Source organism: Colias philodice, chromosome 5 (assembly GCF_061535455.1).
Source record: "Colias philodice isolate Cphi_HAF_F1 chromosome 5, ilColPhil1 Martin Lab GWU primary, whole genome shotgun sequence".
NCBI classification, from domain to species: Eukaryota; Metazoa; Arthropoda; class Insecta; order Lepidoptera; family Pieridae; genus Colias; species Colias philodice.
Window position 1 is genome coordinate 11,946,370 of NC_143090.1, and position 23,492 is coordinate 11,969,861.

The window sequence follows — 23,492 nt, forward strand, 5'->3', positions numbered from 1 at the left end:
TCGTGTCGCCGCCCCGCGCATTATCACGCACCCGCTATTAGCATGACAACACCGATCCACGATACATACGCAAATGAGAAGCCTGCATCTGACGCGTTCCCATACAATTTTCCTCTTAGAATCATTATTATGATAATAATAAAAAATATTGATTTTATTTACTCTGTGACACCTACACGACTTTGAATTCCAATAATTTATATCGAGCTCTATTATTTTTAAGATCTGCTGCATTAGATACATGTTTCTTATTGGTTTGATTAAAAATTCTGATATGAATAGAAGTCTCTATCTTATACAATCTCTTATGAATAAAGTTGTTTGTTTTTTCCGTACATATTTTCTGTTATTAAAATCCTATTCTTTCATTATTATAAACGAATTAGGTAAAAGTAAAGAATCTGTACGATTTATTTTTAACCATTATATTATAATATTGCCTTTGAACAATAGTTATATCGGATAACGATTTAATATTTCCAACAAATAACTCGAGCTATACAAATCGAATCTCAGCATTACGATATTTTTCACTGTACTGTTCCCTGAACTAATGCGTGTTGTTCCACATAACGAATTGCCTTCGAGCACTTTCTAGAGACCACTCTACCGATCCTGTGGCAGTGGCGGCACTTAACGGCTTGGAAATAAGGAGTATAACGTGGAGGTGTCCGCAGCGACAGGTGTAAGTGACACGCGTCATCTCGCGACGATTGTGATGCTAATGATGACACTCCCCCCCTCCCCCCGCCCTCGCCCTCTCCGCCCCGCCGAAGGGGGGACACGATTTGATTAAAAAACTTTCCCATTGCAAGCGGTGACTTACTGATGTTTATATTATAAACGACAACTCTGTAATTTTTAACAACAGCATACTAAAGCTTGAAATAATGTAATATATTTGTTAACATTGGTATTATTAATTCATATCAGCCTTTCATTGATATCTGTTTGTAAATTGTATCAATCGTTTATTCTAAACTAATAAGATAGACTAATAGAGATCGCATTAGAAATAATAGCTAAAGCACGTGAAGTATTTGTGGTGTGTTGACCACAGGTGTTGACATTATAGTCCATTGAATAAAAAGTTCTAGAGTGCGTGAGTTAGTAACGTAAGATGTTTCTTCGGAAACATGTCAAGAGTCCCTAGGTAATAAACATACTAAAACCCCGGGCCACTAGGAGGAGCCCCGGAGTGGGGGGAGGGGGGAAATGGGTCCATTTTTTCATTTTTCGCTTAAATCTCAAAAACGGTACATGTTAGAGAAAAACTTTCAAGGAAAAGTTGAAAGGCCATAAAATTATCTACAAGTTGTACCAGAATCATTTTTTCCTATATCCTACCGTTTCTGAGTTATACGCAGTAAAACATGATTTTGGCTCAAACAATTTCCACATCAATCGATCAAAAAATATTTCTTTCTTCCAAAAAACTAAAATGTGCAACTTGTGACCGATACAGATAGATTGCTCTTAATTAGGTCTATAATTGGTAAAATAAACACATTCCTCCATGGAAGCCTTTAGGAGGAATCGATTGTCAAAATATTATATTATGGTAGTTTGAGTTACTGAACTTGATCTTTTTATTTTTTTCTTCCAAAAAAACTCAAAAGTGCAACTTATGACTGGTACAGATAGATTGCTCATAATTGGGTCTATCATTGATAAAAATACCAGATTCCACCACGGAGGCGTTTACGGAGAATTGAATTTTATTAGGGTAGTTACGATACTTGAACTTTTTATTTTTTTTCTCCAAAAAAACTCAAAAGTGCAACTTGTGACCGATACTGATAGATTGCTCTTAATTAGGTCTATAATTAGTAAAATAAACACATTCCTCCATGGAACCTTTTAGGAGGAATCGATTGTCAAAATACTATATTAGGGTAGTTTGAGTTACTGAACTTTATCTTTTTATTTTTTTCTTCCAAAAAACTCAAAAGTGCAACTTATGACCGGTACTGATAGATTGCTCTTAATTAGGTCTATAATTGGTAAAATAAACACATTCCTCCATGGAAGCCTTTAGGAGGAATCGATTGTCAAAATATTATATTAGGGTAGTTTGAGTTACTGAACTTAATCTTTTTATTTTTTTCTTCCAAAAAACTCAAAAGTGCAACTTGTGACCGGTACAGATAGATTGCTCATAATAAGGTCTATCATTGATAAAAATACTAGATTCCACCACGGAGGCGTTTACGGGGAATTTAATTTTATTAGGGTAGATACGATACTTGAACTTTTTATTTTTTTTCTTCCAAAAAAACTCAAAAGTGCAACTTGTGACCGGTACCGATAGATTGCTCATAATTAGGTCTATCATTGATAAAAAAACAAGATTCCACCATAGAGGCGTTTAGGAGGTATTGAATTTTATTAGGGTAGTTACGATACATGAACTTTTTAACTAACTACCCTAATAAAATTCAATTCCCCGTAAACGCCTCCATGGTGGAATCTGGTTTTTTTATCAATGATAGACCTAATTATGAGCAATCTATCGGTACCGGTCACAAGTTGCACTTTTGAGTTTTTTTGGAAGAAAAAAAATAAAAAGTTCAAGTATCGTAACTACCCTGATAAAATTCAATTCCCCGTAAACGCCTCCGTGGTGGAATCTGGTATTTTTAGCAATGATAGACCTAATTATGAGCAATCTATCTGTACCGGTCACAAGTTGCACTTTTGAGTTTTTTGGAAGAAAAAAATAAAAAGATCAAGTTCAGTAACTCAAACTGCCCTAATATACTATGTATTTTGACAATCGATTCCGCCTAAAGGCTTCCATGGAGGAATGTGTTTATTTTACCAATTATAGAACTAATTAAGAGCGATCTATCAGTACCGGTCACAAGTTACACATTTGAGTTTTTTGGAAGAAAGAAATATTTTTTGATCGATTGATGTGGAAATTGTTTGAGCCAAAATCATGTTTTACTGCGTATAACTCAAACGGTAGGATATAGGAAAAAATGATTCAGGTACAACTTGTAGATAATTTTATGGCCTTTCAACTTTTCCTTGAAAGTTTTTCTCTAACATGTACCGTTTTTGAGATTTAAGCGAAAAATGAAAAAATGGACCCATTTCCGCCCTCCCCCCACTCCGGGGCTCCTCCTAGTGGCCCGGGGTTTTAGTATGTTTATTACCTAGGGACTCTTGACATGTTTCCGAAGAAACATCTTACGTTACTAACTCACGCACTCTAGACCCCCCTTGGAGAGACTCATTCAATGGACTATTAGCTAAAGGTGCTTGGTTTATAGAAAGCATTTTGTGCAGCGCTTGAAACGTCATTGGTCGGATAATAATATAGCATTGTGTGCACATTGGAGCGAGCAATTATCATGGCGCGATCGGATTGATTCAACACAATGATACACATTGAATTCCGGCCCATTGTTCATTACAACGCCGTGGTTCGAGCGATCAATCAAACGCAACCGACGGGCTATCCGAACTCCGAAGTATTCCATACATTTTGTGTGTGCATTGTTTTGAAATCAAACTGTGTCAGGAATGTAAACAGTCGATGAACTTGAAAAACATTATGGTATACATGCATTCATTAAAACTACAAGCGATAGAAACTTTTCAATATTTTTATGAACCTCTTAAAATAAAAACATTCGAGCAAAATATGGTCATCCTTTCTTGTCTACATCCTTCCTTTTCACAAAATATAAAGTTTACTTTTTAATTTAGGCAATCTCCTTTGAATAATTATCACATAGTGCTAATAGAGCATAATGTATGTATGTGCATACGATTGTAATGCACAAAGGCACCAATACCCCAGGTACTCAATCATTTATCCTGGTCACCGTCCCGCGACCCACGACCCGCCAGCCGCCGTCAGCTCTGCGGCTCCACTTAATGCCTACATCACGACATTCGCCCGTCTCATATGTAATTCATATGACACTTGATACTGATTGTATGTGCAGGATTCGTGATCCGACTCGCTTGTCAATTTTTTGATAAGTTAAACCGTTTGATTTTGGACTGTGATATTGGTTTCATTTACGTTGAGATACTTCAATGTTTTCATAAGGTGTACTGCGTGTACATATAAGTGAATTTAAAAAAAAGCTATTCAGAACAATACCGATTATTTATAGTTCTAATATACTTTAGTAAAGACATTTACGTAGATACTATAGGTACCGATTGCGAGCCCTCGCGATGCGGGCCCTCAGCTGAATTACACGCTCACACAATTTCACACAAATAGCGACTCATCAAACATATTATTTGCCATCTAATTTAAATGTATCTTTCTTTTATGACATAATCTTTGTTTAAGGAACAGCTTTTTCCGGAGAATATAAATTATCTCTCTGTCAGCTATTTATATTTGCATACATAAGCGTAACACATAATATTTCAATTCACAATTACGACGCATATAAGAAAAGATAAAACTTTTACCTGTAAACATATATAAATAAACAATGATTATTGATTACTTTATGGTTTCGTATATTTTGTAGATCTGACAGTAATGACGTGACTCGCTCGCGTAAAAATCTCATATTTTGTCATGCTGTATATCTACGTAAAACCCTCCGCATGTCCTGTCCTTAAGTAGAGCAAATATTTCAGGAGCTTATATTTAGGAGTTGAATCCCTCAGTTCATCAACCGCATAATCGTCCGATGTGACAACTTGCAGAATGACGTAGCACTGTATGATTGATGACGCGACGTGACGCGCCGTGTCCGCGGGGAGCCAGTGGACGCGGCTCTGCATTACGAGCGCCTTTACAATTTGGGCCGACGCGACGCCTGAATGTGTTTTGAATAAAAGAGTGATTTGTGAGTGACACTAAAACATTTTCGTCAGTGTCATCCTCATTAAAATATAATATTATAATGAACTGTACAGCGCGTAAGTTACTTTGTATAATAAACACGAACGTGACAAAGAGCTCCCGTAATTGCGGTCCATTAGAGTAATAACAACATGACAAACAGTGGGCGAATGTTGGATGTTCTGTACAATTGTAGTAATGAAGTCGAGCGACGCTGGGTGCTGCAGTAGCGCGTGTTGTGATGAATCGGCCGATATATCATTACCGACCCACGCGTTACGCCGCCTCGCCAGATAGTAAATACTTTATCATTTTCGTGTGTGACACTGCCTCTATTACTGCTGAATATGCGTCCTAATGTTCCTTCGGGGGCTTCGGATATTGTACTTCATGAAACTCATTTATTGTGAACTGAGCAACACCAGGCTCTTGTCATCATCCATCAGGACAATAATTATTAAGGGCTCTACTATGTTCAATGAAAATGAAAACATTAAATCTTATTCATTATTCACTAATAACTACTAATATGTTATAAAGGCAAATGGGCAAGCAATAATAGCAAACCAGCGAATATATTTGTAAGCAATTGTGTTCATAAAGCTAGTTCCCTCGGGCGATGTTTAGCTATTCGATGAGGCGAGCCCACGAGATTGACCGTCACACGATTCTGACCAACATCGTGTGACGACTGTGACTGCTTGCGGAAAGCGGCAAGCGCGCTGGGTGGCGCGGGGCAGGCAAGGGGCAGGCAGGGGGCTCCGGCGAGACGCTCGGACTGCGGGCCTCGGCACCTGCCCGCGGCGACGGGCGAGCTCCTGTCATCAGCGCTTAAAGAGAGATTATGGTGTCAAATATTACTGTTGCAGATAAAGTATACATTTTCCCCTACATTATTACATTTAATTAATCTAAAAGTTGCAAACTATAGGAAACAAAACGAAAGGACATAAACACATATTACATTCACGCATAAAAAGGCGACATATCGCTTAAGCAGCGATCTCTTATCATGATCTAATGAGAATAACAAATTGTAGAGTCACTATAATCTTATATATAAAAATGAATCGCAAAATGTGTTGGTAAGCGCATAACTCGAGAACGGCTGAACCGATTTCGATAATTCTTTTTTTATTATATTCCTTGAAGTACGAGGATGGTTTTTATGTAGAGAAAACGTAAATATGTACCACGGGCGAAGCCGGGGCGGACCGCTAGTCTTATATATAAAAATGAATCGCAAAATGTGTTGGTAAGCGCATAACTCGAGAACGGCTGAACCGATTTCGATAATTCTTTTTTTATTATATTCCTTGAAGTACGAGGATGGTTCTTATGTAGAGAAAACGTAAATATGTACCACGGGCGAAGCCGGGGCGGACCGCTAGTTCATTATAAATTTGGTAATGGGACGTGATATTTCAAACTTTGTTTAAATTGTTTTTCTGTTACTCTCTATTATCTTTTTTCTAAATTTTTATATACCTACTAGCGGTTCGCCCCGGCTTCGCCCGTGGTACCTACATGTTTACGTTTTTTTTTTTCATAAAAACTATCCTATCTCTCAAGTTGGATCGAACTGCACATGGTGAGCGAATTCTATTATAATCGGTTAAGTGGTTTAGGAGTCCATTGAGGACAAACATTGTGACAGGAGATTTATATACGTATATATTAAGATGTTCAATTCAATGTACAATATAAAGACATTTTTATTATGCATATTAGATTATATCATTGGAAATAAAGATCATTGAATGTAATAATCTGAAGAGACGTCAAATATGCTAAATGTGAGCGAGGGGTTGTCAGGGATGCTGCGGCGCTGCAGCAACACTGCGAGGGCCGGCACGCCAAGGAAGGTCCCAGCGAAGCCCTCTCCGAGCGCTACAACACTCTAATCTAATTTATCACATCACGTCGTAACTCACACGTCAAATTAAGATAAAAAAGTGCACGTCACTAAATCATATTTTCACTATTTCGAGGCAACAAGGAAAACAACCTTATATATCCAGAATTAAATATTTATCTCGCTACAGTAGGTATAATACTCGTATATATTATGAGTAAAAGTAACAAAATTGTGTAGAAGATTTACATCACATTGCAATTATGCACCTATAGTAAAATAAAAAAGGTAATTTAATCATCAGTTAATTTGACGTTTTCCTAAGAATGTAAGTTATATTCCAATGAACTACAATTTTTATTAAATTACTAGATTTCCGACCGCGGCTTCGCCCGCGTTTTCAAAGGAAAACCCGCATAGTTCCCGTTCCCGTGGGATTTCCGGGATAAAACCTACCCTATGTGTTAATCCAAGTTACCTTCTATATGTGTGCTTATTACACGTGCGTAATTTCATTGTAATCGGTTCAGTAGTATTTGTGTGAAAGAGTAACAAACACACACACACACATATCCTCACAAACTTTCGCATTTATAATATTAGTAGGATTAAAAATGCTTTTACATTATCTCTCTGATTATTTTTTTTAATTTATCTATCAAATTAAATACTTAATAAAATAAATAATAATTTGGAAAATCCAAAAGTGCACGCCTCATATTTTTTTTTAATTTATTAATTATTATTTTTGTTTATTTAATAACAATTAAACCACATCGAATCAGACCCTGAAAAATGAAAGGGTTCTATTCCTGAGCATACTCAAGCGTAAGAGAAAAAAAAGACTCGATTAGTAAAGTATTTCGGTCGCTATCGTGTTAACAAGAAAAAGGATCCGCACATACAGACACACGGACGTCCAAGACAGAACTTTTTTAAACTGTTTTTTAACTAGTTTAAATAACAAAAATGACATCAAAAATATCATGAACGTTAAAAATAGTGTTTTTTCTTAATATGTGTGTGTATGTATTATCTTACAAGTGCAATGTATGATACATAAAGACATTTTAAGTTTGAAAAATCAGATGTTTTGCGCGAAGTGACAGTAGTACCCACCTCAACGCTTCGCTTATGAGGCGTGCAATAATAGTTTCCCGGATCTTAAACTTTGTAAATAGCTAAGAAAAACAGCACAAACGTAACACAGAAGTGGCCTCGAGCGCGGTACAATGTGGAGTGTCGCGTGTCGGGTGTAGTGTCTAGTGTCTCGTGTGCAGTGTGCAGTGTGGAGTGTCAACCACGAGTGTTTGTGCCTTCCTATAATATATTTATGTTTACTGAATAAACTCTTAAACTTCTCAAATATCTTACTTCTATAAATATCATCTTTATCGAACTTGATTTCATTTATAGATACTTTATTAGGTGAGAAATATTTTGAGATTTAGAAAAGATGTCAAATGTTATGCGATATCTGGTAGGTAAAACAGACAGATAAATCACTTAATTTTGAAAATATTTCAATATTTGTGTTACGATGCAATTCGGAGACAGTACACAGTTTAAGATTGATGAGTGCCACAAGTTGCGAGATAGATTCATGTTCGAACCCGGCCTTGTAATGTTATGCTAAGTGTTTCCGATGTAACTTACGAGCCTCGGAGTATACTCCTCGGTTGCAACTTCAAGCAATACTCTAACTCTATTCGAAAGGAAATTAAATAATTTCTTACGATGGATAAAAACAATAAAAATTTATTCAAATGATAATCTTATTTTTTGATAACAATAATATACTGAACTAGATGCCTATTTGTCAAATGTGCTTGTAAGGACAAGGTGAAGGATGCGGACGGTGGGGGGGATGACGAGGGGGGGAGCGGTAAGAGCTACACGGCGCTATAATGAGACCCTTCGTACGAAAAAGGATCCCATAAAAACGAAATTGTATGTAATTTGGTTCGATTGGAAATTACAGCGTTTAACGTAATTGTTCCATTATTAAAATATACTTTAAAGATTTAATAATTCTATTAAAAATGACGAAATTACGGGTTGTAACTAAACGTTTCGATAGTCTTCATACCCCGTGGAATTTTACACTTAGGTATACTTCATAGACATAGATGTCTGTGGTATACTTCATAAGCGCGTCACTACGTCTTCTCTTTGATTCTACCAAATACACACGAACTCAAACGATATTCGATTTGTATGTACCTATAGCGTACCTATACCTTATACTTATAGGGTAGGTAAATAATATATTTTACAATATTTAAACGAAACCCCATGAACACTTAGAATTTTTAGACCAGGTATCTACTATCTATATTCTATAATTAGCTTGGCTACAAATTCGCAGGTAAACAGAACAAAGTTAAAGTGTAACAGATTATCTCGAAAGAGGCGAAGTTTCTGGAACGTTACCGAGAAGGGCTGCAGTCATGTTTACGGATACAATTGGAAACAACAGTTAGCAATAACAACCGAACTTGGCCCATTACCATGTTTTATATCTTACTTTTGCCATCGTCCGCCTCGGGACTCGGCCGGTGAAGCGGACGACGATCGAAATAACAAAACTATATATCACAAAGTTATCGCATGATCCAACAGAAGTGCCGCTGGAGATTCATTTGATTCTCAGTAAAATTGAGCCTTTAGGGAAATGTAATTTTTCCTCATACAAGATATTGTTTGTTAGGTAAATTGAGAACACAATATAATACGCACCTACATATTACGATGTCTTTAGAACTGAGTAATTTCAAGATCATAAATATTAAACAGATGTGAACCGCGCATCAATACAGAGAATGTAATGTACAAAGTGGAGAGACTCGCTAGTACCTTGCAGATTTCCCGCCGAGCGACGAGCGCCCTACATTTGCACAATACCTACTCGTAATGTCACAATTTCACTAAACACAATATTTTCATTACGCGCTGGAAGGGTCCTCGGAAAGAACAAGATTACTTTCTCAAGTGTGGCGCGATGACGCTTAGCGCTAACTCGATTTGCGCGCAATTCCTCTCGCGACACATTTCACCCTCGGATTAACTCGCTTATCCACGTTCAGGCGAGGGAGGCTCGCGAGCCCAGCTTCTGCTCGGCCGCGTGTTAGGGACATCTCGAAGAGAATACCGCGTGAAACAGATATTCTTATTTATTTTGCCACTGTAAAAAGTGCGTCTATTGTTATTACACCTCCATAATTCTTATATTTTAATTATGTGTTCAACAAAACGAATCTTCATTATTAGTAGCATAATGATTTTCTGTAATCAGATTTCTTATTTTTCAATTTGTATAGATACGATACATGTTATTAGCCACACCACACTGACAGATGATTTTGCGTAAATCGGAATACGCACAAAGAATCTTCGATATTTAATTAAGGCGCTATTGGCAATATAGCCCCAGCGGTCCCCTCGCCTCGCCTCAGCCCATGGCCCACATGACCAAACAAGCTTTACTTCAATTTTAATATTTGATCAATTTATTTAAATAACTAAATTATTTTAATGTATCTTTAAAAACTAATAAAATATAGAAGCAAACTCGCTAATGCGACTTTTGACTTTTTGACGTCAAGAGTTTCTTTACCCTCATACACATTTCCCAACTTTTCTGGCATTCTCGTATTTTCCTTCACTCGCACTGAACGCTCCAGTTTAATTGGCAAAGGTAACTAATTCAGCCGTCAATTCCGCGCCGGCCGATAAACTGCGTCCGCCGCACGAGCCGGTCCCTCGACCCCCGTGCCCCCGCGACCCCGCATCTGACATACTGCTAAATGCAATTACCTGCCTACCATATTGTTGATGAAAACAACTTCAGTTACGATACATTTTATTGTTGCTGAACTACCCTTAAGATTTGGTAGACAAAAAAATCGTAGCTGCTTCGTAGCTCGTCTACAACGTGTTAAGTTACTTTAAATTAAAATTGATTTGGTATCGTCAAAAGAAACGTTATGATTGACAATTTTAATAGCCTTCACTCTTATGTAAGTAGGAAATAATTACCACTATTAATATTTTCTTCTTACGTAGCAGTAGTGAGATGCATCGTCTCGTAATAGCTCTAAACTATTGGAACAGTTAACATGTAGGTAATTGAAGGTTGTGACGTTACCGGTGAGGTGGTAAATAAAAAAAAACTACGGAAGTAGTTACTTACGGTCAACAACAAATTAATTTATTAAAAAATGTATATTTTTTAACAATGGGTTGTGGCGTGCCTCTTGTCTAAGTTAGTGAAGAGGTGATCAATACGCCGTAATAAAGGAATACATACTACATATAATTATAATACTATAAGGTATAATAATATTATATTGTCAAAAGGGTGTTCTTGTAGAGTTGAGCTAATCGAAAAGTCATAAACAAGGTGTGTAATGCGCATACAGTCGCTAGTCGCTACGAGCTCACGAGCGCATGGACGGGCTCACACGGCGTGCATTATGGAGCAACATTTGACGTAAAGCGGCGCGCACACAGCTAATCCGGCTGATCCGTTGTCGCGCCGTCTGCTCGCCGCCGAGCCCGCCCCACCGACCGCTGCGCGCTGCATACATACCTTTTATATTATCTTCACCTGCAGATATGTTTGTACATATAAACCGACTCCTTTAGAGTCCAATTCAACCCACTTTTCATTCAATTTCATTTTCTTTTCATAACATAAACAATAGCACAAATGCCTTCAAATGGAAATATTTTTCAGGAGCGATTTCTGAAAATTTGTATTCAGATACGACTGTCCACGGCTATGTTTTATTTATAACTACATTTTTTTTATGTTTGTAAACAATGTTTCGTAATTCGTTACAGACTACGTTAAAGTTTATACGAAGTATAATTACCTATAGGCGTTTGATGTCTCATTAAAATAAACCATAGCAGTCCATCACATAAATGACGTTCTATGAATGTATAATGGAGATGATTTAGTAATGGCCTGTTGTAACAAATGGTGCATTAGCGATGACCTCCGGGAGTCGGTAATCGCATTAGCGCCGCGGGCCGCCGCGCGTGTCCGCTCGCGCCGCGCGACACGCTGTCTGTCGCGAGTAGCAACGCCTGCCCAGGCGATACCGCTACTTGCAGTTGTTTGGTAGTAGATATTCATAAACGAAACGCAGTTTCACCTGTGAATCAACATGAAAAACCGACTGCCGTCTGCAAGGTTCTTGCGCTTATTGCTTATAGAATACCTACATTAAATATAACATCACAACAAGCAAAAATAATTTTGTTTGTCCTGATGCTATCGTCAATGAGTGGGATGAGTGGGTCAGTGGGTCGCGTCCCGCATGCTCTCCGCTCGCGCCCGGCCGCGCACCGCTCGCGTGACATTGGCGCGTCACGCGGCCCGCCACCGGACGCTCTCGTAAATACTGAGTCTAGACTACATATGCACAACGGCCCCTCTGCTCGGCGCCTGTACGTAACCGCAATGTGTGCTACATAAAATGCATCTACTCAACTGAATAATATAACACAAAAACTAAAAATAACTTGATTTGTCATTATAATTAGTTGTGTCAGTAAAAATGCTATAGGTAATTAAAATAGTTTAGTTGGGTAGTAATAACAGAACGGAAGCGGGATGTGTTCACATCAACGTATTCGTCATTGCAATATGGAATTGGCTTTTGGTTGATATGAATTTACATTACCACATAAATGATGCGAGTTGTTACAATTAGCATTTAAAACAAGTGTATACAGGGGTCGGCGGTAGCCCTTGCGCGTCGGTGCGCCGGTGCACCGGTGGCGGGAGACCGGGGACGGTAGCGACACGACGCCAGAAATCACGCTAAATGATGACATTAATTGGTTCTGCTCCTGCGCGCTGATTCACCACACGGGAAACGAACACACATAAATACGTGAATATTTCGTATTTAGGTACATGACTTTGCTTTGTATCGATATCTCCTACCGTAGGAGTCCTACGATAATCTCGATTTGACAACAGTGCTTATTAACCGACTTCAAAAAAGGAGGAATTCTCAATTCAGCCGGTATTTCTTTTTGTTAACTATTTAACCGCCGCTATCTATGGCTCAAAGCTATTATTGTGGAAATCATTAATTAGGAAATATTATATTTTTATTTGATATGTTCCAGCGGTGTAGTAACTGGTATACTCACAGACATGTAGATACATGTCTGTGGGTATACTAATTTGACACAGACAAGGCATTTCAAGTTTAAATTTAAAGGATCATAACTTGTTTATGTAAATTATTGTGTTTGCTTATACCTACAGATATTACGTAGTTATGTACCTAATACTTGATAGCTGACAGAGTGCTGTGACGAGCGGAGTGCTCTCGTGGCGTCATCGACGGCTCGCTACTCTGCCTCCTACACTCTACAGGCCGCGTACAAACCAATTTTAATTTTTAAATGCCTGTATCTATATGATACGAGTATAGTAGTAATTAGTTCTTAGGCATACTTAGAAAAGTTTTGTAATTTAAATAAAGGCTTTTTATTTTATTTTATTTATTTATTTTATATATGATACGAAATGAATACACGTGTACAACGTTAATAAGCATATTACTTGTTATCTGCTTTCAGGTCCGCCGGGGCCGCCGGGCAAGAGGGGGAAGAAGGGCAAGAAAGGAGACACCGGCGAGCCGGGACCTCCGGTGAGTCTACCTCACTATATGTGTAAAAAGACAAAAGACACACTACTCACTTAAATCTCTCAGTCTTTCTTAGTGCATTTTTTTATGGATAGGTACATATTTTATTTTCTTTTTAGTTATGTGATATTTTATTATTTATACAGTTTTTTTAACATAATTATTTAAGTTTACTATTTATTTTTTTACTTACTTTCAGGGGTTACTGGGAGCGCCAGGAAAAAACGGATTCCCGGTAGTTATTTTATGTTATTTTATTTTATTTTTATTATTTTTTTTTATTTCTTACTTATGAGTTATGGCATAATAATGTTGATGTCAGAACACATTTCTATCGATGCACAATGTTACCGGTACTACTGAAATCTGAATAATATTTACCATTGAACACGGTGAAACTCATGAAACTTAACAGATAAGTCACGCTGATGTCGCATGAGAGGCGTTCTGTCGGTCGTTCTCTTGAGCTCGTCCCCTTTACAATGTACGGTGTCAGCTGACCGGAGTAGGGCAAATAGCAAACACGAGTGGTGGATTCAATGTAAAATGGTGTGACGTTTCAGGGGAGCAAGGGCGAGAAAGGCGAACGAGGCTTCATGGTAAGCGCCGCCCCCGTACCCATCCGCCTCGTCTCGCACTAAACCCAGATTATCTTTGCAACTAACCCCGACATCCAAGCCATTCTAAACTAGATACTCCCAACGAAAAGCATTAATTGTAAACTGTTCTCCTGGCTGTCGCCGACCAGCGACACCAGAGCAAAGAGACTGTTCATTAACCTCGTAGTGGTGCTCGGTAGATCCAAATCCTAACCCGGCTGAAACGTAAATCCTTGTAGATTAATGTAATTTGGGTTTTACTAACAATAGACAGTAGTTTATGCATCGTGTTATCCTTAAGCGGCACTCTCTGGCGATATGCGCGTGAAGTCATTGTTTACGCATAGAAATAGATTATGGATCTAGGTCCAGTAACCCATAGTTTTTTATAGAATTCATAATTATTGTATTAACCAGTTGTAGCAGACATAATGTATTTCCCCACCGCTCAATTACAATTTTCCTTCGGTTCACATCCTTCGTTACACCCGCCCATCGATCGGCCCTCATCGAGGTTATATTTTCATTTTTGTCCCTTCCAATGTCTTCCGCGCCAGTGTGTTGTTTGATGGTTTCACTAACTATAGGTATTCTAGAATAACCATACATCGAGATTTCATCTTAGAGCATTATTGATTGGTATACTTACATATTAATTAGCTTATTATAATGAAACATGTCGTAATGGGACCATTTTCACTTTTCAGGGTCCAATAGGATTAGACGGACCGAAAGGAGATCCCGTAAGTAGTTTTTTTTACAATCTCTCAGATCATTTGATCGATTTCATTTATTGTTGTAAAGTAGTATTATAATTTATAATGCTGAAGAGTTTATATTTTGTTTGTTTGGCTTTTAACAATTATCTCCAAACTACGAGGTATACCTAACGATGACGTTTGTCTGTGTTTTATATATTATTAATGTATATTTGAAATTTGAATCATTATCTAAATCTTATAAATTTTATTACGCTTCAATAGTTTAGAGGTAATTTGAAAATGAGCGTGTGATGATGTTCCAGGGCCGGCCGGGGGACAAAGGGCAGAAGGGGGACCACGGGAGCCCCGGCTTTGATGTATTCTCAGCCGTCAAGGTAAACTTTTAATTAAATTTTACAAGAGTAAAACAAAATTATGAAAAATTACAATAAAATATTTGTTGATGTGATGTGTTAATTTTCAAGACAACACAAAGCGACAGGAGTCAATCACCCTGAACGATTTCACTAAGGATTTCAGTATTGCAAAGAGCTGTCTTAATTTTATTTAATTACTGATTAGGGAGCATCCATAAATTACGTGAGGTGTTTTTGTCCATTTTTTGACCCTCCCCCCCCCTCTGGTGAGATATCATGAGATTTTATTGAACCCCCTCCCCCATCCCCTCATCTCACGTGAGATTTTTCAAAATGTGGGTTTCTTATGATTATTTGTCATTGTAAAAAGAAAAAAAATTGTTTCGTGCTTTTGTTTACGACTAGTTAAAAATAGTAATTAATACTGCTGAAAGTTAAAGTGTTATAACAAGGTAACAATAGAATATTTAAATCTTAACCGTAACATTAAAATCTAAGCATGTTATTTGGATTAAATGGACCAAAAGAGTATAATTTGGCTAGTTTCAATTAAAAAAAATTGCGTGATATTTGCCGACACCCCCCCAATTTTACACCTCTCCCCAACGTAAGGTTAGATGAGATTTTACTCGACCCCCTCCCCCCCTAAAACAACTCACGTAATTTATGGAAGCCCCCTTATATGTAGGTATATTTTTTATTAAAAGCAAACGATTGATTTGCAATCGGAGCTGTCAATTTTTTTTTGTCGAGTATTGGTATGCAAATGAGAGCATCATATTATTATTATAATAATATTATGATGCTCTCATTTGCATAACCTTTTCCCACTCCATAACAACCATAAGCCAAGCTCTTTAAAAGTTGCCCTTTCCAGCTCACTATTCTTGTGAACGTAAATCAACAAAAATGTGATAAATAGCGGGTTACAGGGCGTCAAAAGATCGGTGGACAACTATAAGATGAGTCCCTACACTACTGCCGAAATCATTGCTGTTAAGGTATTTCCTTTAGAACCGAACTGTTACAGTATTTACGTATTCGTTCAATTGGCAATTCACGGTTTGCTTTTCAAATTATTTTGCGCTTCTTTCCGTATTATCGTAGGTTATTCTGCGGTGGGTGTATGTAGTGTACTGAGTAGATTATCGTTTATTAGTGCTGTTGACGTTTATATTATTTATTACATCTGCAATCTGCATGCTACGTGAATACTCTGAAACTGATGCAACTGACTCTGAGCCGCAACGTATTAACGTTATTACATATTATAACGTTATGTTATGTCAAGTAAGGGTTCAGTGAGCGGTGGCCAGTAGTCGGCAGTCAGTGGAGTATACAAGTGGCACGCGAAGTGTTCAGCATAACGCATGCTTCCCGTGTGCCTGTAGGGCCTGCAGGCGGCCGGCCACAACATCTCCGCGCAGTCTATCATTCAGCTGAAGGTGAGAGCTTTCTGCGTACTTTTATTAATATCGTGGCAGTATTCATATATTTATTGCTTTTATACATATTTATAAATTGGCGTTGCATGTTGTTAGAATTTTTTTACACGTATTATAATTATTGGCTTAGTGTATGGGGATTGCAGTATTACCTATAATTATTGTAAAAAATAAAAATATTACGATTGTGAGTGATTATCGAAAAATGTTTGGAGAAAAACAATTAGAACAGTAGGTACGCAAATTATACATGTTATAATATTATAAGATTAAAAGCAAAGTATTTCTTTGTTTTTTTTTAAATAAGTTTATTGCCGAACTATAGCTTAATTTCAATATAAGAATTTACAATTTATATATAGTTACTTAGGTAGACTTCAAAAACGGAAAAGTAAAAAATAAAAAATATTTGATATTATTAATTACGACCTGTGATTACCTACTAAATGTTATTTAGATGTGCTATTTACTAAATAGGTTTCCATCATCAAATCAGCTCTAGGTATGTCATAATGAATTTTCATCGCTAGTCAATTTACATACATATAGGTACAAAATTTCATCTCAATCGGTAACAGGGAAGTGAATCAAAGTTACTTGCTAGATTTCAATTGAGTACCTAATCGAGATCAGACAAAAAACTAGTGTGCCTATCCGAATCAAATTTTCATAAAAAATTATATTAACAATATCTATTTTTATTTATACATATAAAATATTAACACTGAATTTTCATTTGTAGCTTGCTAGCCGTACTAATACTGTGCAACAAGAGCTTTAATTGTTATTATAATACATACTATAAGTATTGTATAAAGGACATGTGTGATAATATAGGGAGAACCTGGTGAGCCAGGTCCACCGGGGCCCCCGGGCCCGTCCGGAGCGGACGGCGTGACGGGTGCGGAGGGCAGGCCGGGGCCGGCCGGCGCAGTCGGGCCCGCTGGCCCGATCGGCCCCGCCGGCCCGTCAGGGCCCATCGGACCAACTGGGCCACCCGGACCTATAGGACATAAGGTTAATATCCATACATATTATAGTAAAACTGTACCCAAACCCTTTCTTTACATTTACCATATTTTCTCTGGAAAATTAAAAAGACCTCCACTTTCAAAACTAAGTAAAAGTATGGCAACGAGTACATAATGCAATTCTTTCAATTATTTTTTTCAAAATATGTAACTTCATCATAGTTACTGTTATTGCACGCCTCATAAGCGAAGCGTTGAGGTGGGTACTACTGTCACTTCGCGCAAAACATCTGATTTTTCAAACTTAAAATGTCTTTATGTATCATACATTGCACTTGTAAGATAATACATATTAAGAAAAAACACTATTTTTAACGTTCATGATATTTTTGATGTCATTTTTGTTATTTAAACTAGTTAAAAAACAGTTTAAAAAAGTTCTGTCTTGGACGTCCGTGTGTCTGTATGTGCGGATCCTTTTTCTTGTTAACACGATAGCGACCGAAATACTTTACTAATCGAGTCTTTTTTTTTCTCTTACGCTTGAGTATGCTCAGGAATAGAACCCTTTCATTTTTCAGGGTCTGATTCAATGTGGTTTAATTGTTATTAAATAAACAAAAATAATAATTAATAAATATTTATTAAAAAAAAATTATGAGGCGTGCACTTTTGGATTTTCCAAATTATTTTAAAGATCCTCTTCAGCTTCATCACAATAATTAACATCCAACTACAGTACTTAAGGAATTATAATGTAAATCAACGCCATTCATTCAAAATTTTAGTAATCTAAGTATAGACGTAATGTGAGAGTGTAACTGTGGCCCTGGCCTGCGGCGTGTTTCAGGGCGACAAAGGCGACAAGGGCGAGCGCGGCTTCACCACGACGCTGAAGGGCGACGCGTTCCCCACCGGCATCATCGAGGGCCCGCCCGGCCCGCCCGGCCCGCCCGGTAACCCTCTCGTAGCTCCGCATGTCGCCCCGGGACAGACACGCTTCCTACACGACGCCGTAGCTAGTCGCTCACGCTCGGATTTGGGAATGCTTTTAAATTTTGTTCGCATTAAAACGAAGCTTCATGGGGGTTAACATACTTATAATTAATTTGGATATTTATGGAATCTAATATTTGTTCATTAATCGTTCCTTTAGAGTTTAGTAGATAGAATACCGCTAAGTAGTATTATTGAGCACGATATCGACGCACGCCTATTCGTTTCGACGCTATAATAATTAAAATGTTGACAAATTTAAGTAAAGGCGATGCGTCCATGTCGCGCACGCCGCCTAGAAGTAGCCTAGGGCGTAGTGCGTAGTAGTGTGTAACGGCAGGGTGTGTTGAAGGGTCGGAGGGCGCGCGCGGCGAGCGGGGAGCGACGGGCGCGCCCGGCCCGCCCGGCGAGCGCGGCGCACGCGGCAAGCGCGGCAAGCGGGTAACCGCCCTCACTGCGCACCACACCACACGTACACGCACAGCACACGAGCACACGAGCACACGCACACCGACCAAGGCTCACCACACATGGCTACCGGTCATACAAACATTCTAGTAATCGATTATTATGATACCAAAATAACAACGATTTTAATATTATACACTTTTGCTTAAAAATAGAAATAACTTATCCATGTATGGTAAGCCAAAATTAAACGAGTGTTGCTAATATAATACTTGTAGTAAAATAAAAACTATGATGGAATTCATAATTTTTCAAATTCTCTTATGTTGCTTACGAATGTCTTATTATAATATTACAATTGGCAACACTACATAGGAAAGAGAACCCAACAATATACTTATTCATCCGCTGCCCACTCTGCCCACGCGCAGCACGCTCGCCTTTCGAAACCAGAGAAGACTATCCACTATTCTTTTATATTCTGAATATATTTTACTCAGTGTACCTCTTTCTAAAACTGCTGATCAATCGACTCCAAGCTGTCCTTCTCGTCTCATCATTTTTGCATCCTTCCTTCGAGATATATTTCCTTATTCATTGCATCGTTCGCATGCCTCGCACGCCGCATGATATTGAGTAGTACTATAACGCCAGTTTACAGTTTTGATCACACGTAGATAGTTGGGTTGTGGTACAAGTGAGGACTAACTAGCTTCAGGTGCTTAGTAACGAGTCACGCGAGAGCGGCTCTCAGCCAGCATTGCACAGGCTTATTGACACAGGTAACTTTACTTTAATAAGAGTACAGTGTTGAATTCCCACTGTTTGTAATAAGTACATAAAAGAAGTATCACTCTCAACGTATCATTCGTATCCTGACTTGACAATTGTTTATTATTTTGTACAAATCAGGGCCAAACGTTGATTTCCAAATAAAATTTTTATTGACATAATAAATTAAGATAAAAGTAAAATGCAAATAATCTAATTGTAATTTTAATTTGGATATTTAGATGTTAACTTACGTGTCATTGCCTATTCAGGAACTGCGGGAGCGGCTGGCCCGCGCGGCCCGCCCGGCCTCGACGGACGCCCCGGAGACGCGGGCGTGCCCGGCCCGCCCGGGAAACCAGTACGTCTCAAACTGCTCTTGATTGCACCTAATGCAATCAAGAGCAGTAGCAGCAGCAGACTTGGAAAACAATATAATAGCCCGTTTTATTTCAATACAAAAATTAATAATGTTTTTTTTAAATATTACCTTAAAATAATTAGCATCATTTGTAAAATACGTTATTTGCGCAATAACAAACACAATAATCCTGAATTTTATTATCTGCTGAAATATTAATCAAATACAAATGATGATATTTCCTAAAATGACAGGGTGAGATGGGTCCAAAGGGCGAGAAAGGAGACTACGGTGACATGGGATCCCCGGGCATGTTGGGCGCCCCCGGGCTGCCCGGGCCGCCCGGCTACCCCGGCCTCAAGGGGGAGAAAGGCGACAAGGGAGACTCGGTAAGGTCGCACGTACCGGCAGCGTAGCACAGTAGTCACGAAACAGCTGAGCACAACTAACATTGCCCTTCTCTCTCTTGTTTTGGTTGCGGTGCGCGCGCGGTGCCCTTCGGTTGGACACTAGAAGTACAGAAAGTTGAGACGAAGACAAGTAACTATCGACTCTTTTCTTTCTTCTTTTTTCATTTGCATCCCTCCAGCAGGCCTAGACAAATGACAACGACAAATAGAGGTGGTCCTTCATTTTTAAGTTCTTGGAAAGAAATACATATTGTCAAATAATATTTTTTCGCAATTTTCACCGAAACGGTAAATTTTATCATGAAAATATCACCTGTGACCAAAATTGTAGATATTTTTATTAGAGCCACTTTTTATGAGATATTCAAAGAAGTCATTCAAAATTTCAAAAGATTCATAAAATGCAAACGTTTATAAAATCAATTCCGTCCTACATAAGTGATTGTGAATATTAACAACTTCTATTTCCACTATGGTGGTTTTGCCATTTTGGTGCAAAACCATCTTTTGTCCAATATTTATTTTTCCAAGTACCGGAATGATGGGAAGTTTTGATATTCAATTATATTTTAAACAATTGTACCAATTTTCAGTTGGTTGAGCTTTTTGCAACTCTTCGTAACTTCTTTATCAAAAAGTCATAAACTTTCGTCAGTTTTCGGCTGGATAGGAATTTTGTTACTTCGAAAGTCTGCATTGACCGTACCGGACTATATTTTAATATTTATATGTATAGAAAACGAATGACGATGACGTTTGTCTAGGCCTACTGTTAATAAAAAGCCTAAAAAAATAAAAGTAATCATTATTAATAAGTATCACGATTTTACTTTTGATTTTTAAATATGATTAAAGGGGAATTGCTTCTCTCTCTAGATGGAATGTCAAATATCCTGAAGTACCTACTCATGTTCAAGTAAATAAGTATATTTATACGAATTTTCAAAGATATCGGTTAGTACTACATAATTGAAGTATGATGCATATTTTGTTAACAAAGTAGTTTGAGTCGTCTGTACTAACATAGGAGTCATAAATTTTTTCTTTAGGTAGTTATATTATAATACATTATCAAAGTATATGCCTTGGCGGTGTGATGTGGAACTGTTAATCTTTATGCCCACTGTTGAACTTACAGGGAGACGGCACGGGCTACGAGCTGTATGGACATGAAATAGTAAGTCATTTTTAATATTTTCTCAAATATCGAATATATAAACAGATATTTATTGCCAAAAACATTACCTACACAAGTCAATAACTGCGTTAAAAACAACCGACTTCAAACTTGCACTTGCAACATTTACAAATACAGACAAAAATGCTCATAAAATAAAAACTACTGGGCCTATCCGAATAAAATTTTTATGGGACCAATTCGACACCATCCCGCATCGAACAAAAAAAGAATCACGTAAATCGGTTCAGAAACCACGGAGTAATCGGTGTACATACATAAAAAAAAAAAAAAAAAAAAACATACCGGCCGAATTGATAACCTCCTCCTTTTTTTTGAAGTCGGTTAAAAATTTCTCTGAGTAGTAACATAATATAATTATTCTTCTTCATCTATAAGAAATTACACGCGAGGCCGAGTTAAATATTTGTTTGAATGTAATAAGAGAAAAGAAAGAAAAGAGCATATTCCTACTTGAAAGGCCGGCAACATACTCACAATGTCTCTGGCACTGTGCGTGTGGAGCACTTACCACCAGGTGACGCGTCTGCTCTGTTGCCCCCTATTGCATAAAAAAAAATGTAATAAGAATGTACTGCGATTCTACACAGCTACCCAATTGATGTAGGTAGTTGATATCAAATCGCAGCTAGTCAACGACTATTAGCAAAGTGAGGGTAGTTGGGTCGAACGTCGTATAAACAACGTCCGAGCACGATTCGTACGAATGCGCCACGAGTCAAAGGAATGCGGCATTTGTGTTATTATCGTGTGAAGTAAATATAGACATAATTATGTATTACTAATACCATTGTATATTTATTTGTTTCATATAAATAATGTATATTTATTTGTTTCATATAAATTATTTTAAACATCTTAATTTGCAGGTGGGCTAGGAATTTGTGCAAAACGGTAACTACATAATGCATATAAAAGCAATGATAAAAAGCAAAACACACGTTCCACTTTTCCAGATGATGGGGCCCCCTGGCGCGCCAGGCCCCGCGGGGCCTCCCGGCGTTGCGGGCCCGCCCGGCATCAAAGGCGACAAAGGCGACCCGGGCATTCGGGGGAAATCGGTACGTCGCAGGTGTACACATTACAAGGGAAATGTATTTCACTGAAGATCATTCATAAAATTAAACCTCTATGTTTTCCAGGGGGAACGGGGTGAAAAAGGAGATCCTGGTCCGATGGGTTTACCGGTTGGTATTCATTAATTATTCTTCTGTCAGTAAAATATTAAAGAATAATATAATTATAGTGAAAGTCGGGTAACATATTTAATTAAAAAAATGTTCTTACTTATGTGTTTCAAACAATATTCCTCACACAAAGGTGTAATTATTCCAGGGCCCCGTGGGGCTACCCGGCGAGCCCGGAGAGCCCGGGGAGCCCGGTCGACCCGGCGACTCGGGGCCTCGCGTAAGTATTCTCGTCCCACTTTGCCCCACATGAGCAGATAAACTGTGAAGATATAAAGCTTCATATGAACGTACAAAATTTTAACCTATTTTGGTAGAGCTAAATAAATTTTATTTTCTTACATAATATCGTTATCGTGGTTCTCAGCCTTTTCGCCAAAAATACATACATATAATAATCCGCTTAATAATAATTCTACCAAATGAAATGTTGTCATACAAAGATTTGCTAATCGTTCATTGTCAAAGTGAAACATCGGCGAAACGTTGGTTGGCAAGTGATAATCTGGCAAATCATTGCGAAAAGGCAGGATACAAAAAATTGGTTTATTTCAAATCTCAATCTCACGGTGTACGAAAAGCGATGACATTGACAGCTACCCATTGGCCACACGTGCGATCTTCGCGGCTATATGAAGCTTTGTCTCTCTACATTTTATTACTCATGTGCGTTGCAATCACCTACACTGTACATTCACTAATTTGCAAAATAAA

The 23,492-nt window shown here is 38.0% G+C and overlaps 1 protein-coding gene across 4 annotated transcripts in view; it reads left to right on the forward strand.

The window, feature by feature from the left end:
• LOC149488683 (uncharacterized) overlaps positions 1 to 23,492 on the forward strand; it is a 193,622-nt gene that overhangs the window by 162,503 nt on the left and 7,627 nt on the right. For all 4 annotated transcript variants that reach the window (XM_089695121.1, XM_089695122.1, XM_089695123.1 and 1 more), the window contains exons 2-16: positions 13,287 to 13,357; positions 13,554 to 13,589; positions 13,918 to 13,953; positions 14,661 to 14,696; positions 14,978 to 15,049; positions 16,423 to 16,476; positions 17,314 to 17,493; positions 18,298 to 18,403; positions 19,895 to 19,983; positions 20,238 to 20,372; positions 20,497 to 20,523; positions 21,523 to 21,570; positions 22,548 to 22,652; positions 22,734 to 22,778; positions 22,927 to 22,998. In XM_089695121.1, coding sequence (XP_089551247.1) covers positions 13,287 to 13,357; positions 13,554 to 13,589; positions 13,918 to 13,953; positions 14,661 to 14,696; positions 14,978 to 15,049; positions 16,423 to 16,476; positions 17,314 to 17,493; positions 18,298 to 18,403; positions 19,895 to 19,983; positions 20,238 to 20,372; positions 20,497 to 20,523; positions 21,523 to 21,570; positions 22,548 to 22,652; positions 22,734 to 22,778; positions 22,927 to 22,998 — 1,112 coding nt within the window. The remainder of the gene's footprint in view (positions 1 to 13,286; positions 13,358 to 13,553; positions 13,590 to 13,917; positions 13,954 to 14,660; positions 14,697 to 14,977; positions 15,050 to 16,422; positions 16,477 to 17,313; positions 17,494 to 18,297; positions 18,404 to 19,894; positions 19,984 to 20,237; positions 20,373 to 20,496; positions 20,524 to 21,522; positions 21,571 to 22,547; positions 22,653 to 22,733; positions 22,779 to 22,926; positions 22,999 to 23,492) is intronic.